General features: G+C 39.1%; 1 protein-coding gene across 2 annotated transcripts in view; it reads left to right on the forward strand.

The window, feature by feature from the left end:
* TSPAN12 (tetraspanin 12) overlaps positions 1-27850 on the forward strand; it is a 437062-nt gene that overhangs the window by 255962 nt on the left and 153250 nt on the right. For both annotated transcript variants that reach the window (XM_053716681.1, XM_053716680.1), the window contains one exon: positions 12546-12620. In XM_053716681.1, the coding sequence (XP_053572656.1) occupies positions 12546-12620 (75 nt within the window). The remainder of the gene's footprint in view (positions 1-12545; positions 12621-27850) is intronic.

The raw sequence follows: 27850 nt of genomic DNA on the forward strand, positions 1-27850 counted from the left end.
GCTACCAGGAACGAACAACAGCTCAGTGGCTTGTTCTATGGCGATTTACCACCCGGAAGCAGCCTCTTTTAGACCAGTGTGCTTTTCACAGAAGAAAACTTTCCTGAAGTATATCAGTCTGATCCCGCCAAGTAAGGTCAGTCCAGCCCCGAAATACCAGGCAATTCTCCTCTGAACAAGGAACATGACAACCCCAGACGATCGTTTCGGCCTCCTATGGGCCTCGTCAGTGAGGTGCAGCCACATTCCTCTAAGCACACTGGGCAAGGAGTCCACGTCTGGTTTCCCCCATCACCCATAGGGAGACTTCCCCAGGGTCATAATAATTTGCATACAAAGAGAGAAGCGCTCTACCAGGAACGAACAACAGCTCAGTGGCTTGTTCTATGGCGATTTACCACCCGGAAGCAGCCTCTTTTAGACCAGTGTGCTTTTCACAGAAGAAAACTTTCCTGAAGTATATCAGTCTGATCCCGCCAAGTAAGGTCAGTCCAGCCCCGAAATACCAGGCAATTCTCCTCTGAACAAGGAATATGACAACCCCAGACGATCGTTTCGGCCTCCTATGGGCCTCGTCAGTGAGGTGCAGCCACATTCCTCTAAGCACACTGGGCAAGGAGTCCACGTCTGGTTTCCCCCATCACCCATAGGGAGACTTCCCCAGGGTCATAATAATTTGCATACAAAGAGAGAAGCGCTCTACCAGGAACGAACAACAGCTCAGTGGCTTGTTCTATGGCGATTTACCACCCGGAAGCAGCCTCTTTTAGACTAGTGTGCTTTTCACAGAAGAAAACTTTCCTGAAGTATATCAGTCTGATCCCGCCAAGTAAGGTCAGTCCAGCCCCGAAATACCAGGCAATTCTCCTCTGAACAAGGAACATGACAACCCCAGACGATCGTTTCAGCCTCCTATGGGCCTCGTCAGTGAGGTGCAGCCACATTCCTCTAAGCACACTGGGCAAGGAGTCCACGTCTGGTTTCCCCCATCACCCATAGGGAGACTTCCCCAGGGTCATAATAATTTGCATACAAAGAGAGAAGCGCGCTACCAGGAACGAACAACAGCTCAGTGGCTTGTTCTATGGCGATTTACCACCCGGAAGCAGCCTCTTTTAGACCAGTGTGCTTTTCACAGAAGAAAACTTTCCTGAAGTATATCAGTCTGATCCCGCCAAGTAAGGTCAGTCCAGCCCCGAAATACCAGGCAATTCTCCTCTGAACAAGGAACATGACAACCCCAGACGATCGTTTCGGCCTCCTATGGGCCTCGTCAGTGAGGTGCAGCCACATTCCTCTAAGCACACTGGGCAAGGAGTCCACGTCTGGTTTCCCCCATCACCCATAGGGAGACTTCCCCAGGGTCATAATAATTTGCATACAAAGAGAGAAGCGCTCTACCAGGAACGAACAACAGCTCAGTGGCTTGTTCTATGGCGATTTACCACCCGGAAGCAGCCTCTTTTAGACCAGTGTGCTTTTCACAGAAGAAAACTTTCCTGAAGTATATCAGTCTGATCCCGCCAAGTAAGGTCAGTCCAGCCCTGAAATACCAGGCAATTCTCCTCTGAACAAGGAACATGACAACCCCAGACGATCGTTTCGGCCTCCTATGGGCCTCGTCAGTGAGGTGCAGCCACATTCCTCTAAGCACACTGGGCAAGGAGTCCACGTCTGGTTTCCCCCATCACCCATAGGGAGACTTCCCCAGGGTCATAATAATTTGCATACAAAGAGAGAAGCGCTCTACCAGGAACGAACAACAGCTCAGTGGCTTGTTCTATGGCGATTTACCACCCGGAAGCAGCCTCTTTTAGACCAGTGTGCTTTTCACAGAAGAAAACTTTCCTGAAGTATATCAGTCTGATCCCGCCAAGTAAGGTCAGTCCAGCCCCGAAATACCAGGCAATTCTCCTCTGAACAAGGAACATGACAACCCCAGACGATCGTTTCGGCCTCCTATGGGCCTCGTCAGTGAGGTGCAGCCACATTCCTCTAAGCACACTGGGCAAGGAGTCCACGTCTGGTTTCCCCCATCACCCATAGGGAGACTTCCCCAGGGTCATAATAATTTGCATACAAAGAGAGAAGCGCTCTACCAGGAACGAACAACAGCTCAGTGGCTTGTTCTATGGCGATTTACCACCCGGAAGCAGCCTCTTTTAGACCAGTGTGCTTTTCACAGAAGAAAACTTTCCTGAAGTATATCAGTCTGATCCCGCCAAGTAAGGTCAGTCCAGCCCCGAAATACCAGGCAATTCTCCTCTGAACAAGGATAAATAATAAATTTATTTAATATTTAACTAAATAAAATACCTACAATTATCTACAATTAAACCTAACACTACACTATCAATAAATTAATTAAATACAATACCTGCAAATAAATACAATTAAATAAACTAACTAAAGTACAAAAAATAAAAAAGAACTAAGTTACAAAAAATAAAAAATATTTACAAACATTAGAAAAATATTACAACAATTTTAAGCTAATTACACCTACTCTAAGCCCCCTAATAAAATAACAAAGCCCCCAAAATAAAAAAATGCCCTACCCTATTCTAAAATAAAAACTGAAAAGCTCTTTTACCTTACCAGCCCTTAAAAGGGCCTTTTGCGGGGCATGCCCCAAAGAATTCAACTCTTTTGCCTGTAAAAAAAAAACATACAATACCCCCCCCCAACATTGCAACCCACCACGAAACATACCCCTAATCTAACCCAAACCCCCCTTAAATAAGCCTAACACTAAGCCCCTGAAGATCTTCCTAACTTATATTCACCACGCCGGGTATCACCGATCGATCCAGGCTCCGATGTCTTGATCCAAGCCCAAGCGGGGGCTGAAGACGTCCTTCCTCCGGCTGAAGTCTTGATCCAAGCCCAAGCGGGGGCTGAAGACGTCCATCCTCCGGCTGAAGTCTTGATCCAAGCGGGGGCTGAAGATGTCCATGATCCGGCTGAAGAGGTCCATCATCGGGCAGAAGTCTTCATCCTATCCGGGCAGAAGAGGAGACCCGGACTGGCAAACATCTTCATCCAAGCGGCATCTGCTATCTTCTTCCATCCGATGACGAGCAGCTCCATCTTCAAGACCTAAGGCGCGGATCCATCCTCTTCTTCCGACGTCCTAAAACAGAATGAAGGTTCCTTTAAGGGACGTCATCCAAGATGGCGTCCCTCGAATTCCGATTGGCTGATAGGATTCTATCAGCCAATCGGAATTAAGGTAGGAAAATTCTGATTGGCTGATGGAATCAGCCAATCAGATTCAAGTTCAATCCGATTGGCTGATCCAATCAGCCAATCAGATTGAGCTCGCATTCTATTGGCTGTTTCCTACCTTAATTCCGATTGGCTGATAGAATCCTATCAGCCAATCGGAATTCGAGGGACGCCATCTTGTATGACGTCCCTTAAAGGAACCTTCATTCTGTTTTAGGACATTGGAAGAAGAGGATGGATCTGTGCCGGAGGTCTTGAAGATGGAGCCGCTCGTCATCGGATGGAAGAAGATAGAAGATGCCGCTTGGATGAAGATGTTTGCCGGTCCGGATCTCCTCTTCTGCCTGGATAGGATGAAGACTTCTGCCCGATGATGGACCTCTTCAGCCGGATCATGGACATCTTCAGCCCCCGCTTGGATCAAGACTTCAGCTGGAGGATGGACGTCTTCAGCCCCCGCTTGGGCTTGGATCAAGACTTCAGCCGGAGGATGGACGTCTTCAGCCCCCGCTTGGGCTTGGATCAAGACATCGGAGCCTGGATCGATCGGTGATACCCGGCGTGGTGAAGATAAGGTAGGAAGATCTTCAGGGGCTTAGTGTTAGGTTTATTTAAGGGGGGTTTGGGTTAGATTAGGGGTATGTGGGTGGTGGGTTGTAATGTTGGGGGGGGTATTGTATGTTTTTTTTTACAGGCAAAAGAGCTGAATTCTTTGGGGCATGCCCCGCAAAAGGCCCTTTTAAGGGCTGGTAATGTAAAAGAGCTTTTCGGTTTTTATTTTAGAATAGGGTAGGGCATTTTTTTATTTTGGGGGGCTTTGTTATTTTATTAGGGGGCTTAGAGTAGGTGTAATTAGCTTAAAATTGTTGTAATATTTTTCTAATGTTTGTAAATATTTTTTATTTTTTGTAACTTAGTTAGTTTATTTAATTGTATTTATTTGTAGGTATTGTATTTAATTAATTTATTGATAGTGTAGTGTTAGGTTTAATTGTAACTTAGGTTAGGATTTATTTTACAGGTAATTTTGTAATTATTTTAACTAGGTAGCTATTAAATAGTTATTAACTATTTAATAGCTATTGTACCTGGTTAAAATAAATACAAAGTTGCCTGTAAAATGAATATTAATCCTAAAATAGCTACAATATAATTATAATTTATATTGTAGCTATATTAGGATTTATTTTACAGGTAAGTATTTAGCTTTAAATAGGAATAATTTATTTAATAAGAGTTAATTTATTTCGTTAGATTTAAATTATATTTAACTTAGGGGGTTGTTAGGGTTAGGGTTAGACTTAGCTTTAGGGGTTAATACATTTATTAGAGTAGCGGCGAGGTCCGGTCGGCAGATTAGGGGTTAATAATTGTAGGTAGGTGGAGGCGACGTTGGGGCGGCAGATTAGGGGTTAATAAATATAATATAGGGGTCGGCGGTGTTAGGGGCAGCAGATTAGGGGTACATAGGGATAATGTAGGTGGCGGCGGTGTGTGGTCGGCAGATTAGGGGTTAAAAAAAATTAATAGAGTGGCGGCGATGTGGGGGGACCTCGGTTTAGGGGTACATAGGTAGTTTATGGTTGTTAGTGTACTTTAGAGCACAGTAGTTAAGAGCTTTATGAACTGGCGTTAGCCCATAAAGCTCTTAACTTCTGACTTTTCTCTGCGGCTGGTGTCTTGTCGTTAGATTTCTAATGCTCACTTCAGCCAAGACTCTAAATACCAGCGTTAGAAAGATCCCATTGAAAAGATAGGATACGCAAATGGCGTAGGGGGATCTGCGGTATGGAAAAGTCGCGGCTGCAAAATGAGCATTAGACCCTTTCCTGACTGACTCTAAATACCAGCGGTAGCCCAAAACCAGCGCTAGGAGTCTCTAACGCTGGTTTTGACGGCTAACGCCAAACTCAATCTAGCCGTATGTTTGCACATAGTTACACGCATGGTACATGTGAATCTCTGTACAGGCTCAATAGGTAAGCTCTATTTGTTAACAACAATGGGGCAATAATGATGCAACAGTAGTACTTTTTTTGTTTTTAGCAATCTAAATAGAGATTTTATTGTTTATTTTATTACATAACATCCACCATATATTGCTTTATATCATTTAATTAGATTTAGGTTCACACACGTCCAATTATGCCAGTTTTGGTAATTTTATTTTAGACATGTAATGTGGTTCATTTCTCTGAATCCTACTAGATAGGTCGATAAGGCTCCACCCTTTCTGGAGTAGGAACACAATTATTATCACTGACAACTTTTGAGAGGATAATAGCAGTCACTGTGAATATGTGAAAGTAGGGAGATAGGATAATAGATATGGATTCTAGGTAAACCTAATCTAGAAATCATTATACTATTAGTAACATGGTTTATGTTTATTTTTACTATTTTTTATAACAGTCTTTCCCCTCATATCACTTTTTTTATATAAATCACTTGAGGATAGTGACATTTCAGTGAGTGACACATAGTTTCCCACATTTACGCGGGTATGATAGAAATATATGAGGCACGTAATACGGTCATTTACACAGGCCTGGATGAACCGGAAGTGAGCAAAACACGTCACTTCCGGTTTCTCCGCATAGTGGAACGCACCATTGGCGTTCCAGTAAAGCTGTTTACATTAACGCATCAGAAGTTGAAACGAAGAAAGTATGATCACACAGGTAGCAACTTGGATTCACTTTCTACATTGTAGGAAGGATATAATTAGCACTTTGACTTTTGAAAGAGGCTATAATGCCTAGGTCTAACACATAGTAATGGAGAATGAAAAGGACACTTATTAGTTAAGCAGGAGCTGTTACTGCATGATTTTTGTGTTTTATTTTATTCTAATGTCCTACACCCTTAAAATTTAATTATTATTATTTGGATGTAATATATGTATATAACTCGATATACCGGAAGTGACATGGTTGGTATTCACTTACGGTCCAGATTGCATTGGAATGCATGGTTTGCGTTCCAACACAGTATTTTAGCGCTTTTTGGAGTGTACACACAGGTTTGTTATTATGTCATAAAGTTTTGTACTTCACTTTTTGTATTTAAGTGTGAGTTTGTCACAGTGTTATTATGCTGATGAAGGGGACGCTTTCCCCGAAAACGTTCCATTAAATTTGTGAATTTACTTTAATTGAAGTCCTGTGAGTGCATTTGTTTTGCTGAATGTTTACTATATTTATGCACCCAGCCGGATGACCTTTGGAGGGTAACACTGGAGTTTGGACTCTGGATATATATATATATATATATATATATATATATATATATATATATATATATATATATATATATATATATATATATATAAAAAAGCCAATGGTGTGTATGCACTCCCACCATCTTTAAATAACTGCCAGGGTGGTATATGGAAAATATAGAGTTCACTCACTGGTCTGACGACGTCTGTGGCAACTCTCTCCCTATGTATATATATATATATATATATATATATATATATATATATATATATATATACTTAGGGCTGGGATACGAGTGGAGCAATATTTTGCATTTTTGATATAGCGAAAACTCTGCTAGGATTTTCAGGTTTGCGCTAGTCGGGTTGGGCTGGTGTTACAAGTTGAAAGAAAACGGTTTTTTCTCCAGCGGTAATCCAACTTGCAGAAAAAGTCGAATTTTGAAAATTGTGATTGCGTTCACACATTCCCCTATAGAAATCAATGGAGAGAAAATGTTGAAAAAACACCACACTCTCTTGCGTAAACACCATCATATATTCTCAATAGTGCTAACCCGGCATGAAAATATGAATATTTCATTTTCCAATGTTCTTTACGTAACAGAATATATTCTGTATATCTGATGGTTTATAATATATATATATATATATATATATATATTTATATACATATATATATATATATTTATAACTATATATGTAGATGATTATATATAGGTAAAGATATACAGAGATATATAAGATCATCTATTTAGAAATACATTTGACATATTCTGCTATGTGCAGAGCATTGGAATGTGAAATATGTTACAGTAAATACACAGTTAAACATATATATATATATATATATACACATGTATATATAAATATATATACACATACATACATATACACATACATCTTTAGACATGTATATGTATGTATCTCAAAGTCCTTTAGCTGCTTTTTTTTCTAACACCCGAGATCTCATATCTTTGAGCCCTTATAACTTTTGTGTGCAATATTTTTTGAGAACGATTTCGTTCAACTTGAAATAGTGCAATTAATACTAATAGTGCAAAAGTAGTAATAGTGAAAACGATCTCAAAAACCCTTGCAAAATTGTTTGCGCTACACTTGTAATCTAGCCCTTAAAGGGACACTGAACCCAAATTTTTTATTTTGTGATTCAGATAGAGCATGCAATTTTAAGCAGCTTTCTAATTTACTCCTATTATCAAATTTTCTTCGTTCTCTTGCTATTTTTATTTGAAAAGATAGGCCTAGATTTGGAGTTTGGCGTTAGCCGTGAAAACCAGCGTTAGAGGCTCCTAACGCTGGTTTTAGGCTAACTCCGGTATTTGGAGTCACTCAAAATAGGGTCTAACGCTCACTTTTCAGCCGCGACTTTTCCATACCGCAGATCCCCTTACGTCAATTGCGTATGCTATCTTTTCAATGGGATCTTCCTAACTCCGGTATTTAGAGTCGTGTCTGAAGTGAGCGTTAGACATCTAACGACAAAACTCCAGCCGCAGGAAAAAAGTCAGTAGTTAAGAGCTTTCTGGGCTAACGCCGGTTCATAAAGCTCTTAACTACTGTACTCTAAAGTACACTAACACCCATAAACTACCTATGTACCCCTAAACCGAGGCCCCCCCACATCGCCGCCACTCAATTAAATTGTTTTAACCCCTAATCTGCCAACCGCCACCTACATTATACTTATGTACCCCTAATCTGCTGCCCCTAACACCGCCGACCCCTGTATTATATTTATTAACCCCTAATCTGCCCCCCACAACGTCGCCGCCAGCTACCTACAATAATGAACCCCTAATCTGCCGACCGCAAAGCGCCGCCACCTACATTATAGCTATGTACCCCTAATCTGCTGCCCCTAACACCGCCGACCCCTATATTATATTTATTAACCCCTAATCTGCCCCCCTCAACGTCGCCTCCACCTGCCTACACTTATTAACCCCTAATCTGCCGAGCGGACCGCACCGCTACTATTATAAAGTTATTAACCCCTAATCCGCCTCACTAACCCTATAATAAATAGTATTAACCCCTAATCTGCCCTCCCTAACATCGCCGACACCTAACTTCAATTATTAACCCCTAATCTGCCGACCGGAGCTCACCGCTATTCTAATAAATGGATTAATCCCTAAAGCTAAGTCTAACACTAACACCCCCCTAAATTAAATATAATTTTAATCTAACGAAATTAATTAACTCTTATTAAATAAATTATTCCTATTTAAAGATAAATACTTACCTGTAAAATAAACCCTACTATAGCTACAATATAAATTATAATTACATTGTAGCTATTTTAGGATTAATATTTATTTTACAGGCAACTTTGTAATTATTTTAACCAGGTACAATAGCTAGTAAATAGTTAAGAACTATTTAATAGTTACCTAGTTAAAATAATTACAAAATTACCTGTAAAATAAATCCTAACCTAAGTTACAATTAAACCTAACACTATACTATCATTAAATTAATTAAATAAAATTCCTACAATTACCTACAATTAAACCTAACACTACACTGTCAATAAATTAATTAAATCAAATACCTACAATTACCTACAATTAAACCTAACACTACACTATCAATACATTAATTAAATACAATATCTACAAATAACTACAATGAAATAAACTAACTAAAGTACAAAAAATAAAAAAGAACTAAGTTACAAAAAATAAAAAAATATCTACAAACATAAGAAAAATATTACAACAATTTTAAACTAATTACGCCTACTCTAAGCCCCCTAATAAAACAACAAAGCCCCCCAAAATAAAAAATGCCCTACCCTATTCTAAATTACTAAAGTTAAAAGCTCTTTTACCTTACCAGCCCTGAACAGGGCCCTTTGCGGGGCATGCCCCAAGAAGTTCAGCTCTTTTGCCTGTAAAAAAAAACATACAATACCCCCCCCCCAACATTACAACCCACCACCCACATACCCCTAATCTAACCCAAACCCCCCTTAAATAAACCTAACACTAAGCCCCTGAAGATCATCCTACCTTGTCTTTACCTCACCAGGTATCACCGATCCGTCCTGGCTCCAAAATCTTCATCCAACCCAAGCGGGGGTTGGCGATCCATCATCCGGTGGCTGAAGAGGTCCAGAAGAGGCTCCAAAGTCTTCATCCTATCCGGGAAGAAGAGGCGATCCGGACCGGCAACCATCTTGATCCAAGCGGCATCTTCTATCTTCATCCGATGACGACCGGCTCCATCCTGAAGACCTCCACCGCGGACCCATCTTCTTCCGGCGACGTCCAACTAAAGAATGACGGTTCCTTTAAGGGACGTCATCCAAGATGGCATCCCTCGAATTCCGATTGGCTGATAGGATTCTATAAGCCAATCGGAATTAAGGTAGGAATATTCTGATTGGCTGATGGAATCAGCCAATCAGAATCAAGTTCAATCCGATTGGCTGATCCAATCAGCCAATCAGATTGAGCTTGCATTCTATTGGCTGATCGGAACAGCCAATAGAATGCGAGCTCAATCTGATTGGCTGATTGGATCAGCCAATCGGATTGAACTTGATTCTGATTGGCTGATTCCATCAGCCAATCAGAATATTCCTACCTTAATTCCGATTGACTGATAGAATCCTATCAGCCAATCGGAATTCGAGGGACGCCATCTTGGATGACGTCCCTTAAAGGAACCGTCATTCTTCAGTTGGACGTCGCCGGAAGAAGATGGGTCCGCGGTGGAGGTCTTCAGGATGGAGCCGGTCGTCATCGGATGAAGATAGAAGATGCCGCTTGGATCAAGATGGTTGCCGGTCCGGATCGCCTCTTCTTCCCGGATAGGATGAAGACTTTGGAGCCTCTTCTGGACCTCTTCAGCCACCGGATGATGGATCGCCAACCCCTGCTTGGGTTGGATGAAGATTTTGGAGCCAGGACGGATCGGTGATACCTGGTGAGGTGAAGACAAGGTAGGATGATCTTCAGGGGCTTAGTGTTAGGTTTATTTAAGGGGGGTTTGGGTTAGATTAGGGGTATGTGGGTGGTGGGTTGTAATGTTGGGGGGGGGTATTGTATGTTTTTTTTTACAGGCAAAAGAGCTGAACTTCTTGGGGCATGCCCCGCAAAGGGCCCTGTTCAGGGCTGGTAAGGTAAAAGAGCTTTTAACTTTAGTAATTTAGAATAGGGTAGGGCATTTTTTATTTTGGGGGGCTTTGTTGTTTTATTAGGGGGCTTAGAGTAGGTGTAATTAGTTTAAAATTGTTGTAATATTTTTCTTATGTTTGTAGATATTTTTTTATTTTTTGTAACTTAGTTCTTTTTTATTTTTTGTACTTTAGTTAGTTTATTTCATTGTAGTTATTTGTAGATATTGTATTTAATTAATGTATTGATAGTGTAGTGTTAGGTTTAATTGTAGGTAATTGTAGGTATTTTATTTAATTAATTTAATGATAGTATAGTGTTAGGTTTAATTGTAACTTAGGTTAGGATTTATTTTACAGTTAATGTTGTAATTATTTTAACTAGGTAACTATTAAATAGTTCTTAACTATTTAATAGCTATTGTACCTGGTTAAAATAATTACAAAGTTGCCTGTAAAATAAATATTAATCCTAAAATAGCTACAATGTAATTATAATTTATATTGTAGCTATATTAGGATTTATTTTACTGGTAAGTATTTAGCTTTAAATAGGAATAATTTATTTAATAAGAGTTAATAAATTTTGTTAGATTAAAATTATATTTAATTTAGGGGGGTGTTAGTGTTAGGGTTAGACTTAGCTTTAGGGGTTAATCCATTTATTAGAATAGCGGTGAGCTCCAGTCGGCAGATTAGGGGTTAATAATTAAAGTTAGGTGTCGGCGATGTTAGGGAGGGCAGATTAGGGGTTAATACTATTTATTATAGGGTTAGTGAGGCGGATTAGGGGTTAATAACTTTATTATAGTAGCGCTCAGGTCCGCTCGGCAGATTAGGGGTTAATAAGTGTAGGCAGGTGGAGGCGACGTTGTGGGGGGCAGATTAGGGGTTAATAAATATAATATAGGGGTCGGTGGTGTTAGGGGCAGCAGATTAGGGGTACATAGGGATAATGTAAGTAGCGGCGGTTTACGGAGCGGCAGATTAGGGGTTAATAATAATATGCAGGGGTTAATAAGTGTAAGGTTAGGGGTGTTTAGACTCGGGGTACATGTTAGAGTGTTAGGTGTAGACGTAGGAAGTGTTTCCGCATAGCAAACAATGGGGCTGCGTTAGGAGCTGAACGCGGCTTTTTTGCAGGTGTTAGGTTTTTTTTCAGTTCAAACAGCCCCATTGTTTTCTATGGGGGAATCGTGCACGAGCACGTTTTTGAGGCTGGCCGCTTGCGTAAGCAACTCTGGTATCGAGAGTTGAAGCTGCGTTAAAAATGCTCTACGCTCCTTTTTTGGAGCCTAACGCAGCCTTTATGTGGACTCTCAATACCAGAGTTATTTTTATGGTGCGGCCAGAAAAAAGCCGGCGTTAGATTTTCGGGTCGTTACCGACAAAACTCCAAATCTAGCCGATAGCATCTAAGCATTTTTTGGGTTCAGTACTCTGGACAGCACTTTTTTATTGGTGGATGAATTTATCCACCAATCAGCAAGAACAACCCAGGTTGTTCACCAAAAATGGGCTGGCATCTAAACTTACATTCTTGCATTTCAAATAAAGATACCAAGAGAATGAAGAGAATTTGATAATAGGAGTAAATTAGAAAGTTGCTTAAAATGTCATGCTCTGTCTGAATCACAAAATTAAATATTTGGGTTCAGTGTCCCTTTAATATATAATACTATGCATGAAAAAATGTACATTAAATATTTTTACATTTATTTTCAAACTAATCAAGCATATGATTCCTCAATCCTGGTTTCCATTACTTATTTTTATCTTCAAAAAGATCCTTTTAAAAAATATAATTTATATTTTGCCTTATGACAACTTTATGATGTGAAACAATTTAGCACCCTACCTATCATACATCTATCTTAAATTACCCGTAGGCTGAAAAGCAGTGGAGACTGCATATGTTCATGTAATGTATATGCTTTTTTTCTTCTGCAGTATTTCTGGAGCTTGCTAGTTATTCTCTGCGTTGAGTTGGCATGTGGTGTGTGGACATACGAGCAGGAAATGACGGTATGTGAGAACAAGCAAAGTGTACAAGAATAAATAGAAATCTTCTGTGGTTTCTTAGTTATTATTTTAGCAGAGACTACTGAAAACGTCTTTAGAATTTTAGGCTCTCAAAGGGCTACTATAAAACCATGAAGAGCAGATTTAGCATTTACCAACTTTATTTTATAATTTCAGATTAAAAATAATAATAACAATTTGGCTTTCCTGATTTTTTTGGGACTTTTAATTTTTTGCAGCATTACCCAATACATTGCTGTTCTTTATGGTATCCATTTTGTAGAATGTTTTAAAGGGACAGTAATTATAATATATGTGTGCTGTTATAGAATGACATATCATCCAAGTCTCAATGTTTTTAAAACAAATTAACATCCTTTTTACTGTAGTTGTTTTCAGTAGCCAAACTCCAGCCACCATTTGCCTTATTTGGACAAGACAATCTAAGCTTTAGTCTGCAGGCAACATGGCTAGTCATATTGTTAGGATAAAATGCATTGTTTTGCAGTTATTAGCAGTTAAATCCAATTAGAGAGAGATATGTAGCAGGAGGAGCTTCGAGAAGTCAGCAGTGTGTATTTTAAGTTGTAAGAATTATAAAAGCCTCAATTTACATGAAAAGGGGCAAAATAAATAATGAAAGTATATTCAAAGTTGTTTCATTGTCCATAACTAAACATTTTATAATCTCAAGGTGTTTACTGTCCCTTTAATGATAGTTCAACTACATTCGAAGCTTTATTTATAAAATGTGTGACTCACAAAGAAGACCTAATAATTATTCACGGGCAATCTCAGGTTTAACTATTTCGCAACCAAAAAACGAAGTTACAGCAAGGGATGGTAAAACCCGGCTTGTCTCTAGTGAATGGATATAAGGGAGTATTCTATAAACAGCCTCTTCCTATTTTTATGGGCACATAGTGTGCCATAAAGTTATATTTTACTTTTGGCTCCCCAGTTTAATCTTTCTCTATTTCATCGCTGGCCGCTGTACACCGGGGGAGTTGCATCTCTTACTGGGAGTAACGCCTTACACGATTGCAGTAATTTATCCCATGCACAGAGTACCTAGAATGGTATGAAAATGACTTTCCCCGAACAGAGAAGTTGTGGACCTCTGGAGATGCCTTAGATGCCAGTCATATATTGACAGATTGTACGTATCTTTTCTCCGTGGAGGTAATCTACTATTCTCGGGTTGTGTAAGGACACCTTGTTCAATTGATGTATGAGGTATTTACAGACATTTGCTCATTAAATGTGTTGGCTGTTTTCTCCCTTATATACATTCACTAGAGACTAGTGGGGTTCCACAATCCCTGTAACTTTGTTTTATGTTTGTTGTATTCATTTGGTGTTGTCCAGTGTCCACACCTACAGGGACGTTACCTACAGATCTCTGTTTGCTCAGAGTAACTATGAAGATTGAGGCTGTGAATTATTACTCATTACGTTCAGTGCAGGAACATGATAATGTTTCACAAGAACTTTAATAAATTTTCATGTTGGATCATGCTAACTTTACATTATCAATACTTTTTGAGGAAATGGAGGGTTTGATGATTAAAGAAATTAAACTTTAATAATAATAATAATAATAATAATAATGAATGGATTCTCAATAAATACACACAATTACAGATGATCCGGAGAGGTTTATGTGTTAACAAGTTTCCTAAGATTCCAGTTGAAGACAGATATTTCATTTTTATGTGAAACACTCTGATGGTGTGATATCCCTTTAAGACTTTCTGACTATCAGCACTTCCCCCTATTTAAGGAAGTGCTTTTCCATTACTCAGTGCCTGAAAATTAAAGTGGATTCTCTCATCCTGTGTTTCTGCTTTTACCAAGCAGTGTATTTTTCCTTTCAGGTCTTTACTATTACATTTTTAAAGGCTGTTTGTGTCTCATAGTTGCTGCACTTCTTCCCTGATACTTTTGGACTGATACTCCTAATCGTATCCCTACGCTACCGGAACTCATTCCTCTCGCGGCTGAAGCCGCACTCACACAAGCTGCTACCGGGACGCCGCTCTCTACTTTTCTCCGGTTTAGCACTTACTCTGCTGTTATTACCGCTCTCCATGCTACACCATCGCTTCAGGGGAAATCTGGATTTGTCACCACGCTGGTTTGGGTATCGTATTGTATACAAAGCATAAGGTTTCCAAATATAACGCTAAGTGTCATTACTTACCTGAGGTGTATTACACTGAATTAACCTCCTCCTTGCTGGTCAATATTGCTTGTGTGTTGGAATTTGTACATATATTTTAGAGTGTTTGTGTGAGTGCGTGAAGCTTATGGAAAGATACTTGAACATTACTTTATCGGAAGTTAAACTCTGCCACTACATTTCTTATCCTGAATATAAAGGATTTTTTTCTCATTTTTTCTTTATCGATAATATTAAAGAATTATTGTTTATATTATAGAGGCTAAACAAGTTTCTCTCATTACATTTATTATTATCATACATTGTGGAATATACCATACTTTTCATTTCAATTACTAAAAGTAAATGCTCACCTTGTACATGCTAGTAGAATAAGTTATATTTACTTGCTGTTAACAAGAATAGAGCTACATTCCATTTATTTTATTTTTTATTATTATACTCTGAAGTTGGTGAGACAAAATTATCACAGAATTTTCAGGCCTAAAAAAGTTTTTTTTTTTAATTGGGAAGATGGATCCCAATGAAATTAAAAATGAATTTTCTAATATTCATCAAAAACTAGAATATCTTGCTAGAGCCTTAACAGAGGTACAAACTGAAAATAAAGCTCTCAAAACCCTAATAAAAGATTGTATGTCAGGGAAAGAAGCAGGAATTGCTGAACCTCACATACAATACCCACAACCCTTCTCTGGCAAGCACAGCGAATTCAGGGATTTTAAAAGTGCATGCAAACTTCTTTTCTCACTTAGACCTAAAACATACCATAGTGAAAGGATAAAGGTCTGTACCACTATTTCCTTCCTCCAGGGGGAACCACGCTCCTGGGCCAATCGATTCTTCGAAAGTGAACATCCAATATTGGATTCACTTGAAGAATTTTTTCTAGCCATGACTGCCTTGTATGAGGATTCCCATACTCAAATAACAGCTGAAAATAAATTAAGATCTATGAGACAGGGGAAAAGAAACATTGAAGAATATATCACTGAATTCCAAATGTGGATAGATGACTCTCAATGGAACGAGATCAGCTTGAAGAACCAATTCAGATTGGGCCTCTCTGAATCCCTTAAAGATGAACTGTCACGATTAGAGATGCCTGACACACTAAATGGTTTGATGAAATTAAGCACCACTCTGGACCGAAGGTTACGTGAAAGAAAGGCTGAAAGAGCTTCCTATGAAGTTGTGCCCAGACGTTCCTATCCCTGTTCTACAACCATGGAAAAAGCTGTTTCAGACCAGATTCCTATGGAAATTGGAACTATAAGGGGTCCTCTAACCCCAGAAGAAAAAGCCAGACGCAGATTAGAAAATCTCTGTCTATATTGTGGACAAAAGGACCACTCCGTCACAAATTGTCCATCTCTACTAAGACAGAAAAAAGGTAAGGGTAGTTTCAATCACAATATATTTCACATTACCCAAAATCCACATCTCACTCTCACCTTTTCTTTACAGTGGGATCAGAAAAACGTGCGATCTAACGCTTTGATTGATTCTGGGGCATCAGGAAATTATATAGACATAGCATATGTTAAGCTTAATAAAATTCCAATTGTTGTCAAAACACAACCTGTTTCAGTTAAACTTATTGATGGTTCTATCATACAACAGGGCCCCATTACCCATCAGACAATCCCTTTACTCATAACAACTGACCAAGGACATTCCGAATATATAACTTTTGACCTCATACCTATCTATATGCATACTATCATCTTAGGTTTTAGTTGGTTACAAATACATAATCCCCATATTGACTGGTCATCACCACAAGTAATCTTTGACTCTGACTATTGTATAAAGACTTGTTTTCCCTATCAGGTAATCTCTACTATGGAACATGAGCTACCTCAAATTTATCAAGACCTGGCAGAGGTGTTTGACCTCAAGGAGGCAGAAAACCTCCCACCACATAGGGAATTTGACTGTCCCATTGATTTAATACCGGGATCTCAAATACCACATGGAAAGATTTACCCTCTTTCACAAGAAGAATTGGTATATCTAAGATCATATTTAGATGAAAACCTGCGAAAAGGGTTCATCTCACACTCAACATCCCCTGCTGCTGCAGGACTGTTTTTAGTACGCAATAAAGATGGAACAATAAGACCGATTATTGACTACAGGGCATTGAATGAAATAACAATCAAAAATAGGTATCCTCTACCTCTCATACCAGAGTTACTCGAAAGATTAAATGAGGCCACGATCTACTCAAAATTAGATCTAAAGGGCGCTTATAATCTTATTCGCATAAAGGAAGGACACGAATGGAAAACTGCGTTCAGAACCCGTTATGGTCTTTTCCAGTATAACGTAATGCCCTTTGGTCTAAGCAATGCTCCCGCAACCTTCCAACATTTTATTAACGAGATTTTTCATGATCTAATGGATATCTGTGTCATCATATATCTAGATGATATTCTGATTTATTCGAAATCTTCCATAGAACATGAAAAACATGATAGGTGGGTCCTTACTCGTCTCAAGGAGCATAAGTTATATGCAAAGCTGGAAAAATGTGTTTTCCATGTCTCTAAGATAAAGTTTTTGTTTTATATAATAACCCCAAACAAAATAGAAATGGATCCTGAAAAAGTAGCCGCAATTAAAGACTGGCCTATCCCCACTACAGTAAAAGCATTACAGCGATTTATTGGTTTCGCAAATTATTACCGTAAATTTATTAAAAACTTCTCCTCAGTGATAAAACCACTAACACAATTAACTAGTATAAAACAGCGCTTTAAGTGGTCTGAACAAGCTCAGAAGACTTTTGATAGACTTAAGGAAATGTTCACAACAGCTCCAATATTAACACTGCCTAAGTTTGATCAACAATTCCTGTTGGAAGTTGATGCATCGAACACAGGCATTGGAGCTATTCTTTCGCAACAAAATAAGGAGACAGGTGAAGTTCACCCCATTGCGTTTTATTCAAGAACTTTGACTTGTGCTGAAGCTAACTATAGTGTTGGAGACAAAGAACTCCTTGCTATTAAGTGTTCACTAGAACAATGGAGACACCTACTAGAAGGATCAGTAATTCCATTTCTTATTTATACTGATCATAAAAATCTAGAATACTTAAAAAATAATAAGACTTTAACAGCTAGACAAGCAAGGTGGTCAATTTTCTTAGATCGCTTTAACTTTTTAATAACCTATAAACCTGGGAGTCAAAACACAAAAGCAGATGCACTTTCTCGTATTCATGAGTTACTTCCTTATGAACAACCTAACTTCACTATCCCACCAGAAAAGATAATAGGTACCTTAACACCCTTAGAAGAAGAGATTTACACTGCTCTAAAACATGATTCAATACCACTACAGAATTGTTATAAAGATCCTACTACAGGTCTTTTTTATCATGAGGAAAAGTTATACATACCTGAGAAAATAAGGTCATCCATTCTCACACACACCCATGATGACACCATATCTGGTCACCCAGGTATACAGAAAACCATTGAACTTACCCGTCATAAGTTTTGGTGGCCAGGGATGAATAAAGACATTTATGATTACGTCTCTAGGTGTGAGAATTGTGCTAGAAATAAAATTGAACATAAAAAACCCATAGGGTTACTTAGACCTCTGCCCATTCCAGATAAACCATGGAGTACTATTGCCATGGATTTTATAGTGGAGTTACCTGCATCACAACAATATAACACTATCATGGTAGTAGTCGACCATTTAACAAGACTGGCACATTTTATTCCACTCAAGGGATTGCCAACTGCCATGACTACAGCCAAAGTATTTCTTGATCAGATTGTAAGACTACACGGTTTACCCTCTGATATTATTACTGATAGGGGTACCCAATTCACCTCTTCCTTCTGGAGATCTTTGTGTAAGCTACTGAAAATTGATCATCGCTACACCACTGCTTTCCATCCACAGACAAATGGGTTGACAGAAAGACTGAACCAGACCATTGAACACTTTTTACGTTGTTATATTTCACATTTACAAGATGACTGGCTAATTTACCTTCCTATGGCAGAATTTACTCATAACAATTCATTATGTTCCTCAACCAAAACATCCCCCTTTTTCGCAACTTATGGGTACCATCCTAACACTATAACCTTGTCCCACAAAACAGTGAATTCCCCATCAGCTTTAGATTTTTCTTCCAAACTTCAAGATAGATTGAAAGTATTGAAAACACATCTAGCTGAGGCTAAGGAATACCAAAAGAAATACTATGATAAGAAACATTCGATTGGACCTGAATATAAAATAGGTGACTTAGTGTTACTCTCTACTAAGAATCTTAAACTTCAGGTTCCAAGCAAGAAATTGGCTAACCAGTTCCTGGGACCCTACCCTGTAGAGCAGATAATAAATCCCAATGTGGTCAAACTCAAATTACCCAAGGATTACAAGTTTCATCCCACCTTCCATATTTCATTATTGAAACCTTTTCATTCAATGACACGCACGACAGTTGATCTTCCGCCTCCTATCTCGGTGGATCTTCAAGAGGAATTTGAAGTTGAATCGATACTGGATTCTAGGATTCGACGAAACAGATTAGAATATCTTATCAGATGGAAGGGTTATGGTCCAGAGGATGATTCCTGGCATCTTCATTCAGAGGTTCATGCCCCTCGTTTGGTGAAGTCATTTCATCACCGATACCCCCTTAAACCTGGTCTGGAATCCCCGGGGGTGATTCCCTGAGAAGGGGGGGATGTGATATCCCTTTAAGACTTTCTGACTATCAGCACTTCCCCCTATTTAAGGAAGTGCTTTTCCATTACTCAGTGCCTGAAAATTAAAGTGGATTCTCTCATCCTGTGTTTCTGCTTTTACCAAGCAGTGTATTTTTCCTTTCAGGTCTTTACTATTACATTTTTGAAGGCTGTTTGTGTCTCATAGTTGCTGCACTTCTTCCCTGATACTTTTGGACTGATACTCCTAATCGTATCCCTACGCTACCGGAACTCATTCCTCTCGCGGCTGAAGCCGCACTCACACAAGCTGCTACCGGGACGCCGCTCTCTACTTTTCTCCGGTTTAGCACTTACTCTGCTGTTATTACCGCTCTCCACGCTACACCATCGCTTCAGGGGAAATCTGGATTTGTCACCACGCTGGTTTGAGTATCGTATTGTATACAAAGCATAAGGTTTCCAAATATAACGCTAAGTGTCATTACTTACCTGAGGTGTATTACACTAAATTAACCTCCTCCTTGCTGGTCAATATTGCGTGTGTGTTGGAATTTGTACATATATTTTAGAGTGTTTGTGTGAGTGCGTGAAGCTTATGGAAAGATACTTGAACATTACTTTATCGGAAGTTAAACTCTGCCACTACATTTCTTATCCTGAATATAAAGGATTTTTTTCTCATTTTTTCTTTATCGATAATATTAAAGAATTATTGTTTATATTATAGAGGCTAAACAAGTTTCTCTCATTACATTTATTATTATCATACATTGTGGAATATACCATACTTTTCATTTCAATTACTAAAAGTAAATGCTCACCTTGTACATGCTAGTAGAATAAGTTATATTTACTTGCTGTTAACAAGAATAGAGCTACATTCCATTTATTTTATTTTTTATTATTATACTCTGAAGTTGGTGAGACAAAATTATCACAGATGGGACTGTTCATTAATTATAAGACTAAACTATTGACGGACATCAGAAACTCAATTGATCTTGTTCACAAAGAGCTTAATTTAGGTAGAGATGACTTAAACTATCCCTGTTTTGATCAGATGTTGCGACCAACAGCTGCAGAGCTCAAATCTTAGGTCATTGATGTTAAACAGGGGAAATATTTAAGGGACAGATCTGATTATGAAAATAGATTAGCAGTTAGGAGACGCAGTTCAGGGGTCGATCTTGAAGTAGGGGGCACCAACAACACAGGAGACCAACTGAAAATGGCAGTACTATGCTGTACTCAAAAATGATCCCACAATTATGTTTCAAAAGGAACTTTGCACCTTTTGGATAATGCCTTAAAAGCAGACTTTATTGACCAAGAAATGCTTGCATTTTTGATTGTGGAACATCCGGTTACACTGGTGTTCCATCATTTTCATAAGGTGCACAAGTCCCTGGAGTCAGTTCAAAAAAGACCGATAGTCAGCGGAATTGGTTCTTTGTTTGAACACCTCTCCCAATGGATAGATGAACTTTTACATCCACTGATTCTTGTTCTCCCCGGTTGTATTAGGGATATACAGCACATTCTAAACATCCTTTCCACAGTCATGTGGGAACCTGCTTATTGCTAGATAACCATTGTCAAAGAAGCCCTGTATTCATCTATACCTAAACCCCGGGAATTAAAAGCTATTTCCCATTTTTTTATGCTAATTTTCTTCTTTTATTGTGTGGGTAGTAGATTTCTTGCTTGTTCACAACTACTTTGAATTTGAGGGGTTTGTTTACCCGCAGAGATGCAGGGCAGTTATGGGGGCTAAATGTGTCCCCTCCTATGCCAACCTTTATATGGATTTTGGAAGATGTCCCGCATATTTTCATGCGAGAACCCCTTTGGAGATTCAATTAAACTGTATAAATGGTTTTTTGATGACCTAATTATAATATGGAAAGATACAGATGATAATATACCTGCTTTCATCATCATATGGATTAATGATTATAACTTGGGACTAAGATTTATTTAAACATCCAGTAAAGTTTCCATCAATTTCTTAAACTCTGTCCCTGTGGCATGAATTTGCATTGTTGTTCATAAATGTGCAATAGAATAAAGAGGGGTGCCTTCCCCTCTTCCCTCCTTTTCCTTAAAGGGATGTTAACCTGTTGGTTCAGATAGAACACTGGTTTTCAAACCTGTTCTCAGGCCTCCCTAACAGGCCAGATTTTCATGCTTACTAATCTGCTGATTATTTCACCTGTGCTCCGGTTCAGATATTCAGAAAATTTGACTTGTTAGGGAGACCTGAAGACAGGTTTGAAAACTAGAGAGATAGAGCATGCAATTTGAGAGACTTTTCAATATACTTCTAAATTTATATCTTCATATTGGACTCCTCCCTCTTGGATCTAAGGTATATTTGCCCCCTGGGACAGAAATGGTTTGCATTCACAGATCAGTGATGGCCGTCTTTCTGACCTCTGTATTCTTCAGGTTGTTGTACACAATACAGAGGGGGAGCTGTGACAGCCTACAGCAGCAATGTACAATTCCAATGCTATATTGTGCACCCTAACTCAAAATGAGTTATCTCTCCAAAGCTTGTAACATAAATTATCTTTCAATGTGCATTGGTTCCGTCACAAAGGACCAGAATATCTAAGCTCCAAGATTGCAATGCTCAGTGTGAATATGTAAGGCTTCACCAACCAGTACATTTAAGGGAATGAAATATAACAGCTTTGAAGACATCTGCAGTCACAGGTGGTAAAACAATAGCATGGTAAATAGGGACTATTCTGTTAAAGTTGTGCGCAGCAGTATAATGTACCTTTAAAGGGCCATTAAATACAATAGAATTGTATAATCCGCAAATGCACATTAAAATTTACAATGCAATAGAACTTGCTTTGAATCTCAGACTACAGGGAGTGCAGAATTATTAGGCAAATGAGTATTTTGACCACATCATCCTCTTTATGCATGTTGTCTTACTCCAAGCTGTATAGGCTCGAAAGCCTACTACCAATTAAGCATATTAGGTGATGTGCATCTCTGTAATGAGAAGGGGTGTGGTCTAATGACATCAACACCCTATATCAGGTGTGCATAATTATTAGGCAACTTCCTTTCCTTTGGCAAAATGGGTCAAAAGAAGGACTTGACAGGCTCAGAAAAGTCAAAAATAGTGAGATATCTTGCAGAGGGATGCAGCACTCTTAAAATTGCAAAGCTTCTGAAGCGTGATCATCGAACAATCAAGCGTTTCATTCAAAATAGTCAACAGGGTCGCAAGAAGCGTGTGGAAAAACCAAGGCGCAAAATAACTGCCCATGAACTGAGAAAAGTCAAGCATGCAGCTGCCAAGATGCCACTTGCCACCAGTTTGGCCATATTTCAGAGCTGCAACATCACTGGAGTGCCCAAAAGCACAAGGTGTGCAATACTCAGAGACATGGCCAAGTTAAGAAAGGCTGAAAGACGACCACCACTGAACAAGACACACAAGCTGAAACGTCAAGACTGGGCCAAGAAATATCTCAAGACTGATTTTTCTAAGGTTTTATGGACTGATGAAATGAGAGTGAGTCTTGATGGGCCAGATGGATGGGCCCGTGGCTGGATTGGTAAAGGGCAGAGAGCTCCAGTCCGACTCAGACGCCAGCAAGGTGGAGGTGGAGTACTGGTTTGGGCTGGTATCATCAAAGATGAGCTTGTGGGGCCTTTTCGGGTTGAGGATGGAGTCAAGCTCAACTCCCAGTCCTACTGCCAGTTTCTGGATGACACCTTCTTCAAGCAGTGGTACAGGAAGAAGTCTGCATCCTTCAAGAAAAACATGATTTTCATGCAGGACAATGCTCCATCACACGCGTCCGAGTACTCCACAGCGTGGCTGGCAAGAAAGGGTATAAAAGAAGAAAATCTAATGACATGGCCTCCTTGTTCACCTGATCTGAACCCCATTGAGAACCTGTGGTCCATCATCAAATGTGAGATTTACAAGGAGGGAAAACAGTACACCTCTCTGAACAGTGTCTGGGAGGCTGTGGTTGCTGCTGCACGCAATCTTGATGGTGAACAGATCAAAACACTGACAGAATCCATGGATGGCAGGCTTTTGAGTGTCCTTGCAAAGAAAGGTAGCTATATTGGTCACTGATTTGTTTTTGTTTTGTTTTTGAATGTCAGAAATGTATATTTGTGAATGTTGAGATGTTATATTGGTTTCACTGGTAAAAATAAATAATTGAAATGGGTATATATTTGTTTTTTGTTAAGTTGCCTAATAATTATGCACAGTAATAGTCACCTGCACACACAGATATCCCCCTAAAATAGCTAAAACTAAGAACAAACTAAAAACTACTTCCAAAAATATTCAGCTTTGATATTAATGAGTTTTTTGGGTTCATTGAGAACATGGTTGTTGTTCAATAATAAAATTAATCCTCAAAAATACAACTTGCCTAATAATTCTGCACTCCCTGTATGGGGCCGATTTATGAAGATGTGGGCAGACATGATCATGTCCGGCCGACATCGATAAATGCCAACAGCATACGCTGTCAGCATTTATCATTGCACAAGCATTTTGTGTGAAATGCTTGTGCAATGCCGGCCTCTAGCAGGGGGTGTCAATCATCCCGATCATATCTGATCAGGATGATTGCTGTCCGCTGCCTCAGAGGTGGCGGATGAGTTAAGGAGCAGCGGTCTTAAGACCGCTGCTTCTTAACTTATGTTTCTGGTGAGCCTGAAGGCTTGCGCGGAAACAGCTGCATTCACAACTACATAAATCGGCCCAGTGGCATCACTAGGGTTGGTGTCACCCGGTGCAGTAAGTTATGGTGTCACTCCCCCCTCCCTCTAAACACACACAAACACAAAACACAGGCATACACACATACAAACACTCAGACACACTTAAAAACAGATGCAGATGCACAGATGCACACACAAACACTCGGAAACACACTCAGACACACACATAAAAACACACACACAAAACACTCTGACACACACGCAAAAACAATCTGACACACACAAAAACACTGACACACACACAGAAACACTCAGGCACACACACAGAAACACTCAGACACACACACACAAAAACACTCACACACACAAACACAAAAACATTCAGACACACACACACACACACAAACACTCAGACACACACACATACAAAATATGTAAACTACACTGCATTAATTATAAAGCTCATGCCTAGAGCTGCTCCCTGGCTCAGCAGTGCATCAAATGAAAGATAAACAGAGCACAAACTATCGGCCAGATTACGAGTTTTGCGTTATGAGGGGTGCGGTACTAACTTGCATGTTATTCTCACCGCTCACTTTCCTACAGTGCTAGTATTACAGGTTTTTTGAAACCCGGCGTTAAAAGGCAAGAAGTGAGCGTAGAGCAAAATTGTGCTCCATAACGCACTCCAATACCAGCGCTGCTTAAGTCAGTGGTAAGCTGGTTGTACATGCTCGTGCACGATTTCCCCATAGACAACAATGAGGAGAGCAGGCTGAGAAAAAGTCTAACACCTGCAATAAAGCAGCGTAAAACTCAGTAACGCAGCCCCATTGATTCCTATGGGGAAACAAATTTTATGTTTACACCTAACACCCTAACATGAACCCCGAGTCTAAACACCCCTAATCTTACACTTATTAACCCCTAATCTGCTGCCCCCGACATCGCCGACACCTACATTATATTTATTAACCCCTAATCTGCCGCCCCCAACGTCGCCGCCACTATAATAAACATATTAACCCATAAACCGCCACACTCCCGCATCGCAAACACTAGTTAAATATTATATATTAAATTTATTAACCCCTAAATCTAAGTCTAACCCTAACCCTAACACCCCCTAACTTTAATATAATTTAAATAAATCTAAATAAAAATTACTATCATTAACTAAATAATTCCTATTTAATAAAAAATACTTACCTATAAAATAAACCAAAAACTAGCTACAATATAACTACACTATACATTGTAGCTAGCTTAGGGTTTATTTATATTTTACAGGCAAGTTTCTATTTATTTTAACTAGGTAGAATAGTTACTAAATAGTTATTAACTATTTAATAACTACCTAGCTAAAATAAATACAAATTGACCTGCAAAATAAAACCTAACCTGTTTTACACTAACACCTAACCTAAACCTACAATTAAATAAATACCCTAAATTAAATACAATTAACTAAATTCAATACAATTAGCTAAATTACAAAAAAAAAAACCCCCACTAAATTACAGAAAATAAAAAACAAATTACAAGATCTTTAAACTAATTACACCTAATCTAATAACCCTATCAAAATAAAAAAAAGCCCACCCAAAATAAAAAAAAAACCTAGCCTAAACTAAACTACCAATAGCCATTTAAAGGGCCTTTTACCTGTAAAAAAAATACAAACAACTCCCCAACAGTAAAACCCACCACCCACACAACCAACCCCCCAGATAAAACCTTAACTAAAAAAAACTAAGCTCCCCATTGCCCTGAAAAGGGCATTTGGATGGGCATTGCCCTTAAAAGGGCATTTAGCTCTATTGCAGCCCAAACCCCTGATCTAAAAATAAAACCCACCCAATACACCCTTAAAAAATCCTAACACTAACCCCTGAAGATCCACTTACAGTTTTGAAGAGCCGACATCCATCCTCAATGAAGCCAGGAGAAGTCTTCATCCAAGCCGCAAGATGTCCTCAACCAAGCCGGCAGAAGTGGTCCTCCAGATGGGCAGAAGTCTTCACCCAGACGGCATCTTCTTTCTTCATCCTTCCGACGAGGAGCGGCTCCATGTTCAAGACATCCGGCGCGGAGCATCCTCTTCAATTGACGGCTTCTTCTGGAATGAAGGTTCCTTTAAGTGACGTCATCAATGTTCCCTCTAATTTTTTTTCTTTGTGTGCAATTTTTTTTTTTTGTGTGCGGACTTGATACTGTGTACTCGGTAGTACGTAACTCCACAGGCATGACCACAATCTTATCTATATGGCACACATGAACTAATGCTGTGGAAAACCATCAGATGCATTCATATAAAAGGCAGCCTTTAAGGGTTTAGAAATCAGTTTATCAGAATACTTGGGTTTAGCTTTCAACAAAGAATACCAAGAGAACAAAGCCAAATTGATGATAAAAGTAAATTGGAAAGTTGTTGAAAAACTACATGCCCTATCTGAACCATGAAACCATTTAATTTGGACTAGGCTGTCCCTTTAAACCTTGTCCACCTGAGCCAACCTAGGTTTAATCTTTAGCAAAGGATTCCGAAAGAACAAAGCACAATTTGATAATAGGAGGTAATTGTAACGAATTGCATTCTTTATCTGAATCACAAAAGTTCAATTCTCTTTAACACACACACTGGCCTAACAAATGGATTTAAAATCTGTTTCTAAAGATCTGATACAAAGACACACATAGATACTGTACATATATATCTTGCTTTAAATTATATATATATATAATATATATTTTATATATATATATATATATATATATATATATATATATATATATAAAATATATATAATATATATATATATCGCACATATACAGTGGGGCAAAAAAGTATTTAGTCAGCCACCAATTCTGCAAGTTCTCCCACTTAAGAAGATGAGAGAGGCCTGTAATTTTCATCATAGGTATGATTGGTGATTTGGAAAGAATTTATTTGCATATTATGGTGGAAAATAAGTATTTGGTCACCTACAAACAAGCAAGATTTCTGGCTCTCACATACCTGTATCTTCTTCTTTAAGAGGCACCTCTGTCCTCCACTCATTAGCTGTATTAATGGCACCTGTTTGAACTTGTTATCAGTATAAAAGACACCTGTCCACAACCTCAAACAGTCACACTCCAAACTCCACTATGGTGAAAACCAAAGAGCTGTCAAAGGACACCAGAAACAAAATTGTAGACCTGCACCAGGCTGGGAAGACTGAATCTGCAATAGGCAAGCAGCTTAGTGTGAAGAAATCAACTGTGGGAGCAATAATTAGAAAATGGAAGACATACAAGACCACTGATAATCTCCCTTGATCTGGGGCTCCACGCAAGATCTCACCCCGTGGGGTCAAAATGATCACAAGAACCACATGGGGGGACCTAGTGAATGACCTGCAGGGAGCTGGGACCAACGTAACAAAGGCTACCATCAGTAGCACACTATGCCTCCAGGGACTCAAAACCTGCAGTGCCAGACGTGTCCCCCTGCTTAAGCCAGTACATGTCCGGGCCAATCTGAAGTATGCTAGAGAGCATTTGGATGATCCAGAAGCAGATTGGGAGAATGTCATATGGTCAGATGAAACCAAAGTAGAACTGTTTGGTAGAAACACAACTCGTCG

This window comes from Bombina bombina, chromosome 6 (genome assembly GCF_027579735.1).
Source record: "Bombina bombina isolate aBomBom1 chromosome 6, aBomBom1.pri, whole genome shotgun sequence".
NCBI classification, from domain to species: Eukaryota; Metazoa; Chordata; class Amphibia; order Anura; family Bombinatoridae; genus Bombina; species Bombina bombina.